Source organism: Hemicordylus capensis, chromosome 5 (genome assembly GCF_027244095.1).
Source record: "Hemicordylus capensis ecotype Gifberg chromosome 5, rHemCap1.1.pri, whole genome shotgun sequence".
NCBI classification, from domain to species: Eukaryota; Metazoa; Chordata; class Lepidosauria; order Squamata; family Cordylidae; genus Hemicordylus; species Hemicordylus capensis.
The window spans coordinates 170653614-170668984 of NC_069661.1; the positions used below are offsets into that span (position 1 = coordinate 170653614).

At 44.3% G+C, this 15371-nt stretch overlaps 1 protein-coding gene across 5 annotated transcripts in view; it reads left to right on the forward strand.

The window, feature by feature from the left end:
- Positions 1 to 15371, forward strand: part of LOC128327012 (ankyrin repeat domain-containing protein 26-like) — a 241575-nt gene that overhangs the window by 167168 nt on the left and 59036 nt on the right. For all 5 annotated transcript variants that reach the window (XM_053255066.1, XM_053255067.1, XM_053255069.1 and 2 more), the window contains 3 exons: positions 7924 to 8099; positions 8315 to 8408; positions 8761 to 8838. In XM_053255066.1, the coding sequence (XP_053111041.1) occupies positions 7924 to 8099; positions 8315 to 8408; positions 8761 to 8838 (348 nt within the window). The remainder of the gene's footprint in view (positions 1 to 7923; positions 8100 to 8314; positions 8409 to 8760; positions 8839 to 15371) is intronic.

A 15371-nucleotide genomic window follows, 5' to 3' on the forward strand; every position in this document is an offset into this window, starting at 1 on the left:
CTCTCTCTCTCGAAGCCACTGATCCCCATGCAAGGATCACTGGCTATTCCTCGTCCTTCTTCAGCTCCAGTGGGCTCGAGATCAGCTGCCACCCTGCTCGACTCTCATATGATGGGTTGCTCTGCCCGGAATTTCTTCCTGAAGAGGTTTTCCTCAGTGCTGACTGCTGCTGTGACGTCCCCTGCACCGGCATCGACATCGGCAGCTATGGCACTCCTTGTACATCATTGGTGTCGATTGGCCACATTTCACCGATGCCTTCCCAACCCCCGACACCAATAGTGATTTCTACATGCTCTAACTCTGGAAACTCTCCCAGAAGGGGAGATGCCAATTCTGACATCGATCAGCGTTGGTTGGAATCTTTGGTGGCATCCACCAGTGCAACCCCTTCGACATCAACCTTTAAGGGTTTTCCTTTTGCTGAAGGTCTCGATGATGATGATACTACTCTTATACTGGATGTACCAAAGACACCTTCTTCATTGCCATTGTGCAACACTCCGCCATTGTGCAAAATAGCAGTAGTACTAGTGTTCGCCTGATACCTTATGGAAAGAATGCTATCATTATTCAGCCCCAACTGCTCCACTGAATTATTTCAGCTCTCCAGGGGCATTCAATTCCAGCCATCTTTGCCAAGGGAAGCACTATAGGGGCTGATCTCTCTATGCCTCACCTGGCCTCCCATATGATTTTGATGACTACCGTTGCAGGAAATCCATGAAACTGTGGGGGGTCTCCTCTCTGAGCCTGGATCCTCTGTCAGGAAGTCTTTAAACTTCTGGCCGCACTGGCTCTCTCTACTACACCTGCTGCTCTGTCTGCACCTGCCGCTGCTGCCCAGCAATCAAATGATAAACCTTGTCCTGCTCCTCCATCACATCCTAAACTTACGAAGTCTCCTCCTAGTGATGGAGATGGTAGCAGTACTTCTGACTCATCGGATGACTCTTACATTCTGGAAACACCTTTTGGGACATCTCCCGATGATGTACTGTCAGATACTTCAACCTCACCATCAGAGGAGACGAAGTCCTATAGGGTCCAGGTGGTGGAGATGGCAAAGGCCCGGGGTCTTGAAGTTCCACCACCCATTTCTGAAGTGAAGGTCCAGTTTATGACTTGGTCACTGCCACCTCCTGTGCTCATCCTACCACTTTGCCAATAATGCCAGCACTGGTGGCCTCCTTGAAGTCTGTTGGGGTTGCACTTGATTCTTCCATGGTTACCTTTTAAAGGGTACAAGAGACTCTTTGCCCCTTCCTGTTCAAACATCCCCCACCTAACTCATTGGTGGTAAATCGTGCACTGCATTCTAAATCTGCTAGGAAGCACTCTGCTCCTGTAGATAAAGAGGGCTGTAAACTCAATGCTGTGGGCAGGCATCTCTGTTCTACTGCTTGCCTATCACTTAAGATATTGAACTAAATGGCCTGCTTGGCTACGGATCAGCATTCTCATGTGGAGAGACCTGAAAAAAGAGGCTTCAGATTTACCTGACTCATTTTGTACCAGAATTATGAATACTTTATCTAAATCTGCTGGTCTCACATGCCAACACCTGAGCACGGCCAAGCACCTTACAGAGTCAGTCAAAGGTGATGGCTGCTTCTGTCTCCCTCAGACACCATGCCTGGCTTCATTCGACTCCTTTGGAAGCCAACATGAAAGAGAAAATTGATAACATCCCCTTCGAGGGTGATGGCCTGTTCTCCAAAGATACTGATGAAACTATGGAGAAATTTTAAAAGTCTCATTTCACTACTACGTCTTTGATGCCTGCATCGCATCAATGCCCATCAGCCTCCATATCGGTGCTATGTATTTCTCCATGGAGCTTACTGCACAGGCAGAGAAGAACCAGTTGTGAGTGAACATGGATCACTAAAGAGATCACCTATTACAGATAAGCAACCTGTTTTCCCGTCTCTGCACAATAATTTCTGAGTTCCGACTCCACACAATAAGTATCTCCATCATATTTGGATTTAGTTTCATTCTATTATCCCTCATTCAGCCCATCTCTGCCTCCAGGCAGGCATTTTAGGGAGGCTATGCCTTTTCCTGATATCACTGACATGAAGAAATAGATTTGGGTGTCATCAGCATACTGATAGCACCATGCACCAAATCTCCTGATGTCTCCCAGGGGATTCATATAGATGTTTAAAAGCATTGAAGGGACTAAAAAGCCCCGAGGGACTCCACACAGAAACTCTCATTTTGAAGTACAGTCTCCAAGTGACACCAACTGGAATCTGCCTGAGACATAGGAGTGGTACCAATGCAAATAATTGCCCCCCCCGCCCCGATCCAGAAGTATACCATGATCGATGATATTGAAAGCCACCGAAAGATCCAGAAGGACCAACAGAATCATACTCTCTCTGTCAATTCCCCATTGGAGATCTTTCATCAGGCTGACCAAGGCAGTTTCCACCCCATAGCCCACCCAAAAAACAGTTTGAAATCTGTCTAGATCATCAGTTACCTCCCAAGACTGTCTAGAGCTGGGAGGCTACTACCTTTTCAATTACCTTGCCCAGCAATGAAAGGTTGGAAGCAGACCTATAGTTACTATAGATACTGAGGGATCCAGTGCAGGCTCTTTCAGAAGAGGTCTAATATTGCCTCCTTGAAATAAGAAGGCACCCTGCCCTCCCTCAGAAAAGCATTTATATTGTCTACCAGGACTTTTGTTATTACAAATCTTAGCATAAGACAAGAAATCTCCTCCAGAGAAGCATTTATTATGTCTATAAACCCTCTACCAGATAGTATAAGCCATATCAGGCAAGGGTCAAGAGAACAGATGGTAGGCCCACACTGCTCCAAGCAGCTTGTCCACATCCTCAGGAGTCACACACTGAAAACAATCCTATCTCACCATATAAGAGGAGTCTCTCACCTAATATGAGAGATTTTATCCATTAAAAACTCATTAAAAACATCACAACAGGTAACTGATGGTTCCGGTTCCAGTTCAGGGAAAGGGGGCCTTATACCAGCCCTCACACAACCCTGGACAACTCTGCTGGATGTTAGGTTGTGGATGCAATGTAAAAAGAAAAGAACTTCTTTGCCGCATGCATTGCCAGAGCAGAGGTATTTAAATGTTCTCTGTTGTAATCTGTCAGACTTGAATTGAGTCTTTCTCCACTTGCACCCCAGTTGCCTACCTTGCTGCTTCAGCTCCTGTAATTCTTCTGAGTACCATGAGGCCAGTTTTGAAACGGGTCAGAGAGGGTTCTTAAGAGTGATCATGTCTACCGCCCTAGTGAGTTCACAAATCCAGTTATCCACCAGGGCACCAAAGAATCACTAAATCCTTCCAAGGCTTCTTGGAATCCTATTGGATCCAATAGCCTTTTGGGCAGGCCATCCTAATAGGCCGCTCACCCCTGTAGAGTTGGGATGTGTTTGTAAGTCTAACCTTAACCAAATAGTGATCCGTCCATGACAATGAGGAAATCACAGGATTCCCCACCCACAGAACACCACCTGATCATGGGGGGGGGGGGGACTTGAGTGTGTGACCAGCAATATGCGTCAGTCTCAAGGTTACTTGGGATAGGCCCATAGTTGTCATGAACTCCTGAGCCACCCCAGGCAGATTGGTCCCAAAGTAAACATCGATGTCCCTCAACAGTATAAGCCAGACACCCCCAAACTGCGGCCCTCCAGATGTTGCTGAACTACAACTCCCAGCATCCCTAGACACAATTTTTTTGTGCTGGGTATGCTGGAAGTTGTAGTTCAGCAACATCTGGAGGGCCGCAGTTTGGGGATGCCTGGTATAAGCCTTGGAGATGCCAATTCTACGACCAAGTCTGTCTGCTCAGTTAGGGACTCTGTTGGGCAGCAGAGTGATTGAAACACTAACAAAAGTCCTAGTCTATCCCTGGTTCCCATATTTAAGTACACACATTTGACAGAGTCAGGTACTCTGACAGGGATCCTGGTAAGGGAGATGACCTTCATATAGACCACACCCATTCCACCTCCCAACCCACCTGCTTCCCACCGCCTCAGCTGCTCAACAGAGTACCCAGGAAGAAGAAACTAGGACCAAATCAGCCACCAGCCTCCCCCAACCAAGTTTCTGTAATACACAAGGTTGGCTCCTTCACCCATAATTATGGATGATTTCCATTTTTTTAATTGGAACCATAATTTAATAATCATAATTATGGATTATTTCCAATTTTTACGAGCCTGGCATTGCAAAGGAAGAAGGCGAGGCTCTGTGGGTAGTTGGTACTGTTCCCCAAGGTAAAAGAGGTGGCAGGACAGCCAGAAGTCAAAACGACTATTAAATTTCTGATTTCCTTTCCCCTATAACAGCCTGCTGATCTACCAACACAACTTCTGTTCCCCACCATCACTGGAATAGGCAACCTATATTAGTTGACACACACCCTGCCTCTCCATCTCCTGACAACCCTAAACTCACCCAAGACTCAATGAAGTTATCTGAATAACAACCCAACTCTTTCCACAAATGAGGAATTGCCCCTGGCCTCAGTACCACCACCAAAGGCTGACCCCTTAACACTGGCTGTACCCAATGACTGTGCTGTGGTTCTCCTAGGTATTTATAGTTGTGGAGATAAAATTGCTACCAGCCAACCTTTCCCAGCAAACACTCACTCCAGCTGTAGACAGTCAATAGCTAGAAGAGGTTACGCAGAACCTCAGAGGAGCAGAGAAAGCATAGCAGACCTGAGCATATAGTCCTTGGCTGGTAGATTCTCTCAGCAGCAAAGTCTTTAGCTGGCAGGAGCAAACTAAAAATGGAAAGTATCTGTCCTGTCCTTCTTGTCAACTTTCCTCCTTACTGGCAGCTTCTCTAGGTGCTGGTACGGTAGAACATCTTTAGCCAGCAGAGCAAAGCCAAAAGGATCACAACAGCAGTAAACACAACTTGTCAACTTCAAAACGCCTGGCATCAGTTGATCAACCATCCATAATATATCTCTGTTCTTTTCTCACTTCTCTTGGTGGGATACAACACCACAACCACTTAATCACTGGCCCATTGTAGACATCACATGTGAACACACAGTGTGTGCAACAATCAGAGACACTGTCAGTCTATGCCCTCTGCCCAACTCACTGAGAAAAGGGAAAGCAACACGGGGATGCTGAAATATCCTACCGACTGACAAGAGAGGTTTACCTTAGGCAAGCAAGCTGGAGGATTGCAACAAAGACAAGTAGGCCTACATGTTGTGCTGCAGTGTTTACAGCCATGGAACAATACTTGTGGCTTCTTCAAGTGAATCACCCCTCTACATGCACTCCAGAACTCTGTTGGGGAGTGTGTTTAAAGGGGCAGTTCATACAAGTGCCCATCTCATGAGATTTGAAGGGTGTGCCAACAGTGTCTTAGCACGTTCACCAGTGACATCAAGATAGTTGCATTCTCACCACAGCCTGATGTTAGCATCTGTGCAGGGCTGTGTTCATCTGAACCTGCCTTCAGAGTATTGTGGTGGGGGATAACTTCTTTCCCAGAGTACAACTGGTAGAGGCTCTCCTGATCATGGAGGTGACCTGTTTAGGCCCTATGGGACATAACCCCAAGAGATGCAATCATATTCACAAAGGGAACCACTGTCATCTGTGTCTGGCTTGGATGGACAGAAGTCGGCACATTACCCAAGAAGTGTGTGCCCAAGGACAGCTGACAAGAAAGCATCAAAAGATTTTATAATTGTGGTAGACTGCTGTGTTGAGTGCACTTGACCAGCTCCTGGACCTGTGATGGTTACCTTTAGCTCAGTCACAGTGACCATGTTCAGACAAAATAGGAAACCGGCGGCAGAGGTGTATCTAGGGAAAATAGCGCCTAGGGCAAGCACTGAAATTGCGCCGCCCCCCCATCCAAGCATCTGACACCCAACTTTCAGATAACTTTACCATAATATCAGCTGAAAAATACAAGTCAGGCTCATTAATCTTTTAATATTTCAAAAACTATTTAGCAGTGGACGTAGCCAGACCAAAAAGTGCTGGAAAACTACAAATTTCAGTATGCTGGGGCTCATGAAATACCCAAATACTATGTGGAGGTGTACTTGGAAAACTAAACAGAAGTGTCTGTCTAATTCTCTGCTATGCATTGTAGCATCACCATTACATAAGTTTTAAAAAATCAATGCAGAATTTGACTTTTCCCAGATACTCTAAAAATAATTAAAGGATATGCAGAGTAAACTGTGTCACTGCTTGGAATATATTCTAGTATTTCAGAAAGACAGTTAAAATGAGAGAAAGAGAGCAAGAAACTCCCAAGGGGCCTTAATATTAAGGATTTCACACTGATTCAAAGACAAACTCACCATTAGTAGCCATATTAGCAAGACATCACATTTAACTCACTTATCACAAGAAGCAAAGTAAGAGAAATGAATACAATCCTAGCTCATAAGATTCAGCTCAGTATTCACAAGCCCTGATTCTCTGTACATAGAGTCAATCTGAATACGTGTACAGTGTCTTATATTAATTTTTTATTTTTTTTTACCTGTAGTCCCTTTGGTGGGGCTTCCTAAAGGCTGTGGGGGGTGGTTGCAAAGGTTCCCCCTCCTACCACTGGCCTCTAGGGCCTTGCAGGTACCATTTGAGCATGTGCAGTGGCCATTTTTAAAAACAATCTTTTGGGGGGGGAAATGGCCGCTGAAAACAAAATGGCCACCGTGCATGCTCAGATGGCCTCTGCAATGCCTGACATGACCTAGAGCCTCACAGATGCCATTTGAGCATGCACGGTGGCCATTTTGTTTTTGGCAGCCATTTCTTAATTTTTTTAAAATTTTACAAAATGGCACCCCCTTCAAGTGGCGCCCGGGGCACGTGCCCTGCCTGCCCTACCCTAGATACTCCCCTGACCGATGGTCACTACACCTCTGGTTTCCAAAGCTGCACATCCGAACTTGGCAAACCAGAGTTAAGGGCAAAAAGGGACCTGCAGTTCTCGCCAAACTCCACTCTGTACCTTCGGTCAGAGTGGAGTTTCACTGTCCCTAACTCTGGTTTTGCGGTGCCAATGTTACATTCAAACGCTGGCACTGCAGTTTGGGCCTAACGGGGCTGGAGTTGAGGGAGGAAGCTCCTCTCTCGCTCTGGTCCGATTGGCTGTGCAGGCTGTCCTTCTGTCAAGATGTTAGCCCACATTGCCAGCTCCCCTGCCTCTCTGAAGTCTCAATGACTAGAGAGAGGCCCCTCTCCCTTGTTCCATTGTACCCACAGTTCTGTGCTACATCTGGACCTGGCCAGTGTGTCCTTTCACCTGAAATGCTGAGAACTAAGCTGTTGAGGTTTGGATCCTCATTAGTGTTGGGTTTGAAATATTCACTTTTCTTAAATAACAACTCACATTTTCACTGAGTTGTTCAGTCGCATAGGGCACCATGTTTGGAGTGGGTGATCATCAGTGGACACCCCCCCCAGAAGTGAAATATGCCATTTTTGTAGGTTCTGTGGTCTGGAAAAGTGATTAAAGGTAACCAATGGGACTACTTGGGAATAGGGAACCCTGCTCTTGTAAAAAACAGGACTCAGGATGAAGGTTAAAGCACTGCTCATTTGGAGGAAAAATAAAGTTAGACCAATGGAGCTGTAGCCAATTTAAAAGGCAACACTTTTTAAACTAATCGAATTTTGTACCTGTATTTGCTACTATAGATTGATAGAGACAGAAAATTTAAAAAGGGCAGCTCCATAAAAATGAGAGGGCTGGCTATACAAACTGGCTTTCTACAGTCTTAGCCTTTTGCAGCATTAAAGTAACTTTCTCTTGTCTCACAGCCACTTTGTTCTTTATTACTAGGTAAACTGGGGCGGGAGGGAATCAGGTAGGTATGCACCAGCCCTTTTAGCCAATAGTGTTTAAATTTTGCTGCTTTGTTTCTATAGCTGCAAGAATCAGAAGAACAATACATTCAGTCTAAAAGACATATTCATGATTTAAGAAGTGCTTTGAATGCTAAGGAACATGAAACAAGTGTGGAATGTCAGAAGTTGCAAGACCTGCTTGTAGTTTCATCAGAAAGAAATAATACTATAAAACAGTTGGAGGAGCATATACAGAGGTAAAAAATTTTTTTGCTAGTATGTTGAAATTGTACTTTTAAGAATGTTGTGAGATATAGATAGATAGGTAGTTTATAGCATTGAATGGATATGTTATGGTAACTTGTGCATGCACATACACATATGGATGATTAAATAAAATGTCGTTACATTGTGTGTGTTCCAAATATTTCATAATTTACAAATTAAAATAGCTTCTTTAATTTCTTTTAAGACTTGAAGTAGAAAATGCCAGATTGGAAGCGACAACTAAACAACAAACCGGTAGAATTGAGATACTTCAGAAAGACTTGCAAGATAGCGTCTCTGTAAGTCAGCCTTTGTATTAATGGGAAGAAGACTGATGCTTCTATTGGATTTCCTTATGATATCCTGCAATTGAAGATTTTAATGTGATCTGCTGGAAAGGGTGTTGGAGCAGCGATTGTCTTAGGAATTGGTGAATAACTATTAGTTTTAGCCTCTACATTTTAAGTGTTTCTTGACCTTGGAGTGACAGAATAGCGTACTTCATCTTCAAACACGTTAAACAGATTAATTAAACATTACTGAATCATGAGTGTAACTTCATGACATCCAAAGATAATCTTTTAGGAATTTCCCTTCATTAATCCTGAAGAATGTATAACTGACTGATTTAATTTGTATATGTTTGTACAGGTTCATCATCATCTTGAGGAATTGATAACAAGTTTACAAACATCAAATATCAATTTAGAGGAGCAACTAAGTCACCAGGTAAATTAAAGATTCCTGACATTCCAGTCATTTGTCTCTGATCATATGAAGAGAGGGTAGTTTTGGTTTGGTTTTGTCTGTCTGTCAATTTGAAACTTTTTTCCAATGCAGATGGTCGGTGTAGTGACTCGCATCTACAGAAGATTGTTACCTATATTTACCTTAAAAGTTCATCCGGTTTTGCTTTCAACAGGGGGACCCTACCAGTGTTCCCTCTAATAGGGATCCCCAGATTTTGTTGATCAAAACTCCAAGAATCCCCAGCCAAAGGCCATTGCAGCTGGGGATGCTGGGAGTTGTTGTCAACGATATCTGGGAATCCCTGTTAGAGGGAACACTGGACCCTACAGGCTTTACTGACCAGATATTTTCAGTAAACTGCAAACATTTTTATCTTGTTCTGAGCGTAAACACCTCAAGGAAAAGTTATGGTATACATTGAGTGTGTGTATAGACATGATGGTGTATTTAAATTGCCTTGGGAATTTCATAGATCTGAAAGGCTGTTTAGTTTCCTTCCATGATGGAAAAGGTTTCAAGAGTACTTTGACAGGAGGATAAAATCTACATTCCCCTAACATACAATGCACAACTTTGTCAGTCTCATCTGGCCTCACTGCCTGTCTAATGTGAGTGGCTTTTCCCATGTTAAGTACTAGCATGTCTTTCAGATTGTCATAAGGTGAACAGTTGGATGTGTTGCTCTCTGTTGAGTAGAGGTTATCTGGGTCCACATAAGATTTGTCTTGCTGAAGCAGTTTAAATAGAGACAATTCTTTTTCTCCAAAAAACAATAGTCTAAGTCCTGGGGATGACCTTTTGTCGCATCTTTTTTGTATGTTTTGGGGGATTACTGCACCCACATTGTTACAGAATGTATTGAGGTGGGAGGGAGGGGTTAAAAGCCAAGTTCTCTTTCCCCCCCCAACTGTGTTGCATCCTGAAACTGAAGGAAACGAAGTACAAAATTGTTTGTATAGTCCTGCCTCTAAAACAAGTGGAAGGTGAAACCCACTACTAGATAAGCTCTATCCACTGAAGAGAACAACATTTGATCATTTAAACAGCACTGTATTTTTATCATGCCTGCATTTTAGCTTGGCCAAATGATTGGTGAGGGTTTAAGAAATATGCTTTCTCTCGAAGTTTTTTCTCCACAGAAAGATACTTCTAAGACAGTGGAGGAGTACATCCATAAACAGGTTAGCTCCTTCCACTTGCTCCAAGACACAACCATTGATCTTCAAGTGGGACTTTTCATGTCAGGAAGAGCTCCCCCTTGTGTTCCTGTTTTGCCCTGTCTCACTCCAGATGGGAAACATGGTGGTCTTAGATTTGTCATTCTCTCTCATGGTTTAGCCCAGGGGAATCAAACTGGCAGCTGGCTCAAGGAGCTCCATTTCCCTGTCCCTGAGCAGGGGCTAGAAAGCTGAGCATTGGCCCCAGCCTCCATGCTTCTTCCCGTGTTGCCATGTACTGAAGCGGAAGCATTCCTTCCCACTTGCTGTGGCTGGCTGATTCCTCCCTTCCTCCTGCAACTACTCACACCAGAATTTCTTTTCTCTCTTCCTCCACAGAGTTTTGGTAGGTCAGAGGAGCTGGCACTTTAAGCTAGCTAGCTTCAGCTCTTTCTGGCTGAATTCCTCTAGCAGCCAGCCTTAGCCAAGAATGGAAAGGCCCAGGAACCCAGAGAAAAGACTTAATTGAAGAAGTCAAAATAATGTTCTCCATTCTAGCAGCTCCAGAAAGGGTGTGTGGTGCAGAGTGGAGTTAACGGTGTGTGTGAGAGGGGGGGAGTGGAGGGAGGAAGAGAAAGAGGGGTGAGGGGGAGACTCGTGTACTTTCAGGCTTCAGATGTGCAGTGCATTTCTCTTCCTTCCGCTTGTCTTTCTCCCTCATAAGAACATGAGAAAGTCCCTGATGAATCAGGCCCAAGACCCAACTAGTCGCGCATCCTGTTTCACACAGCCCACCAGATGCCACAGTGGCCCACCAGTCATTCAGCATGCCCTCTCTCCTACGGTTACTCCCCTACAACTGACATTTAGAGCCATCTTGCCTCTGAGGCTGGAGGTGGCCTATAGCCCTCAGACTGGTAGCCATTGATCAATCTGTTCTCTATGAATTTATGTAAACCCCTCTTAAAACCATCCAGGCTGTTGGCTGCCACCACATCTTGTGGAAGATAATCTACAATAGGCACATTGGTCAGCAGAGTGGGCCTTTCTGGGATGAGGATGATACCCTGTACAGATCAGGAGTTTTTTGGAATTTTTAGCACATTCCATTCACACACACACACACACACACACACACTGCTGCCACCTCGGTATGTCCTGAGTTTTCAGATTACCATATTTCGGTCTGCTTGGTGTTCTAGTGTGCTTGTCTTTGATAGCAACAGAGTTTCATCAGTTTCTACTGGGGACACAAGGGGGATCCCCTCCTGAGATGTGCAGTCACGCTTGAGGTTCATTGGCCCTGTCATGGAGCAAGTAAGAAAAGCTAACACATTTATAGATGAACTCCATTCCACTGCGCAGAATATTCCTTCAGGTAAGGACCAATGCTACTTTGGTTTTAGGGGAAGATTGTTAGAGGTTGTTAATTTTTACCCTCAATAGGTAAAACAGCAGAGCACTAAGGAATGAGCACACTCCAATTACAGAGTAGGTTGCAGAGGATGGTTTAGTTGTTGCAGCTATTTAGAGAAAACATATGGAGATCCTTGTAGAACTAAATACTAAATATTTATTGGTTAAATACACTTGGATAGGAAAGACCTAAACCTAATCTAAAGGACTACATAATGAATAGGTAAGGAGGGAGAGTGATGCTTCCATCTTCTATCTAGGAGGAAAGGAAGGATTGTGACTCAGCACAGGAAGTGCAGAAGATTCATATCAGGGGTCATAGAGTAGAGATAGGTAGAACAGTCAGGGAGACCCTTACTTACTATCTCTACTCCCAATGCCCCTAGTGGTCATTAGGATAGTTGGTGCAAAAGGTCGATGCACTGGAAGTCCATCTCCAACAAAGATCCCTCCTAGGCAGTGTTTGAAGCCAAGCTGTTTCTAATCTCCATAGTTATAATTTTCTCCTAGTCTGGCCCAGAGGTTCTTAAAAAGAAGAGATGAGACTTTAACTTTCTCCTTGTGGAGTCTTTAAAAGGGACAAAATGTTTCACCTTTTTAAAAGGCCTTTAAACAGAGAACAGGCTGAGGACTGTATCTTATGTTCATTTCTTCTTAACCATAATCACCTCTGAGGAATACAGTCTTAGTCTGCTCCAGAAGAACACCCACGGACATTTTCTCACCAATCGGTTTCTAACAAAAAAAAGAAGCTGCAAAAATGGAAAAAGGCTTGTCTTCTAAAAGGAAAGCATGGATATGACACAAAAATCAGCAGTGGTTGATAAAAACTAGCTTGGAACTGTAAACTGAAGCCAGGATTTCTATATTTTTCCTTCCTAAGAAGAACCAGATCTGGATAGTGATCCACGACAGTCATAAATATTGGGGTTCTGTGACTGCACAGACCACTTTGGTTAAAATTCATTAGCTCCTCGAGATGCCTCCCAACTGCCTACTGCATGTGCTCCACGTCCTCTTATATTCGGAGATAGGCATCCCTCTTTCAGTTTCTTTCTGACTGCCAAAGCAATCACTTCTTCAGTATCACTAAAGCTCCTCAGAAAAGAACTGTTGAGACAAGGCCAGTTAAATTGGCTAGGACACAGATCAGCAAAGAATATCCTACAGATAGAAACAAGTATCGGAAGATTGGATGGCACATGATTAACAGAACAGTTAACAGACACTTCTACATTTGGAGATTAAAACATAGTTACACGGTGGCATTTACTGGCTAGACTAGGATCAGAACATTACTTCTCTAATTGGCAACCCCTCCACGAACCTCACATGAGTGCGAGGTCTCTGAGGGAGAAAACCACCTTTAAAAGGTGTGTGAGCTGCAAGTGCAAACTCCCCTCAACGGATGGAGATCAGCAGTGTTTGCTGTGTTTGGGTGAGGGGCATAGTGCTGCAGCCTGTTCAATCTGCGCTTCATTCTGCAGACAGACTTTTAAAAGTCAAGCTGCCCGCCTTAAAGTGGCATTACTGGAGAACGCACTGAGTCCTGTAAAGGCTTCCTGAGTCAAGGGCTCAATATTGAAGAGGGAGAGGAACCTGAACAGATTCCTCCGGTGCCAAAGCCACCATCCCTTAGGAGCTTGTATGGAGTCACCCCGTTACAGGGGTTGCTGCCTGACAGAGGATGGGGGGATGCCATTACTTTATCTCCAGAGGAGTACTCTCAATTTAAGCAATGGCAAATAGAGAAACAAGCCCCATAAATGATGCAGAGGGCTACACAAGTCACACCTTTGCGAAATGAATACCAAGCTACATCAGTGCAGATGACCATGCAGCTTGCAAAGAATAAGGTTGCTGCTATCCAAACAAATTTCCTGCCTCCGCCAATAATTCCTCCTCCACATTTCCAACTCATACACAAACACAATTGCCATTAGAACTTGCAACAAGGCATGCACAGACTGTGTCTTTGCCAAGAAATATTGCAACACAAACCATGTTGGCAAGGGACACAGTTGTGATTATGACAGATTAGAGAAGTTCCTCATCGGAAAAGAGCGTGAGACAGACTTCTGCTGTAAGGACTACTTTTTCAGCAGAAGACAGGGTGAATGCTCACAAAGGCAATCCCAGACATGATGGGGAAGATGCTCGCAAGGGCCATCCTGGACATAGTGACGCAACACAGTCTTCCACAGGCCCCACGGTAGAACATGGAGACTCATCAGATGAGGAACAAGATTATGCGACTGACTCCACCAGAAGAGTCTGCTGAACACATCCCTGAACTAGATCAGAATGTATCTACAGCCCCTTCTATATCACCCACAGAAGAGATGAAATCCTACCATCAACAAAGAGCAGAAATGACAGAGATAATGGGCTTGGACCTTAAACATAAAACTACAGATCTAGATGATCCAGTCTACAATTTTATGAGAAAGACAGCAGGTCTACAACCAGTGTACTTACCAATGTGACCAGTCATTACAAAGGCAGCAAAATCTGCTTGCAGCGCACAAGTCCCTAAAATCATTCCAAAAGTCTGTATTAAACCCAGTGGTCCAGATACAGATGGACACCACCACTGCAATTGCATATATAAACAATCAAGGAGGGATTGTGCCATGGACGTTATGTCAACTCAGTCTACAGATGTGGAATTGGTGCATTGCACGGAGAGTCCATATGGTGGCCATCCATATAAAGGGAGAAGACAGCATATTGGTGGATGCATTAAGCAGAACAAAGGTTCTGCAGGAACACGAGTGGGAGATGGACCCAGATATTCTAGAAGAACTATTTGCGCGTTGGAAAATTCCAACGGTAGAGCTCTTTTCGGTAAACCAGGAGAACAATAAATGCAAACAATATTGCTCAAGAATGGGGCATTCTTAACCCCTGCTAACTGAGCAAAGAGGTACCTTTTAAAGTGGTGATTCTCTAAGATTTAGCTGGGGAAGAGCAACTGGCCCTATCCAGCCCCAGCACAATATCCCTCCCGTGGCTGTTGCTGGTTTCTGCTTTATGTTTCTTTTTAGATTGTGAGCCCTTTGGGGACAGGGAGCCATCTTATTTATTTATGTATTTTTTTGTTTTTCTATGTAAACCACTTTGAGAATTTTGTTGAAGAGCAGTATATATAAATATCCATAGTAGTAGTAGCAGCACTCAAAGGGCGATGTGTTCCAGTTCCAATGGACTCAAAGTTTATTCTATTTGTTCCCACCATATCCATTGCTGAACAGGGTGGTCGCCAAGATGCTGCAAGGCAAAACCAAAGGGATCCTGATCACCCCATGGCAGCCAAGACAGCCATGGTTTCCACAACTACTCAAACTGGCTGGACAAAACTACAGGCGTCTCCCTCAACGACCCGACCAAATGTCAGGAAAGAGGCCAGCTGCTGCATCCAAACCTGCAAACGCTAAAACTCACGGTGTGGAGGATAGGTTACTGAACAAAATTATTCTTAACCAGAGAAAAGCTTCCACCAGGAGAAATTATAATGCCAAATGGAAAAGCTATTGCAATTACGTGAGAACTAAAGCCTTTAAGCGCAACAACGCAACATTGAGGGAAGTGTTGCTGTATCTCACATCATTAAAAACAAAGGGGCTTGCAAATGTATCGATTACAGTTCATTTGGCAGCAATATCAGCCCGCCACAGTGGATGGGATGGGGAAACAGTGTTTTCTCACCCGAAATGCAAAAGCTTCATGAAGGGCATAAACAATGTCTACCCTCCGGTACGGCAGCCCATGGACATTGGAGCCTCTTGCTGGTACTCGCCTTTTGAACCAATGGCAACAGCACCCATGAGACTGATAACACTTAAAACAGTTTTCCTGCTGGCAATAATGAGTGCAAAGCGTAAGTGAGCTCCTAGCACTACGCATGGATGAGCCCTACACTAAGTTCCATGCGGGAAA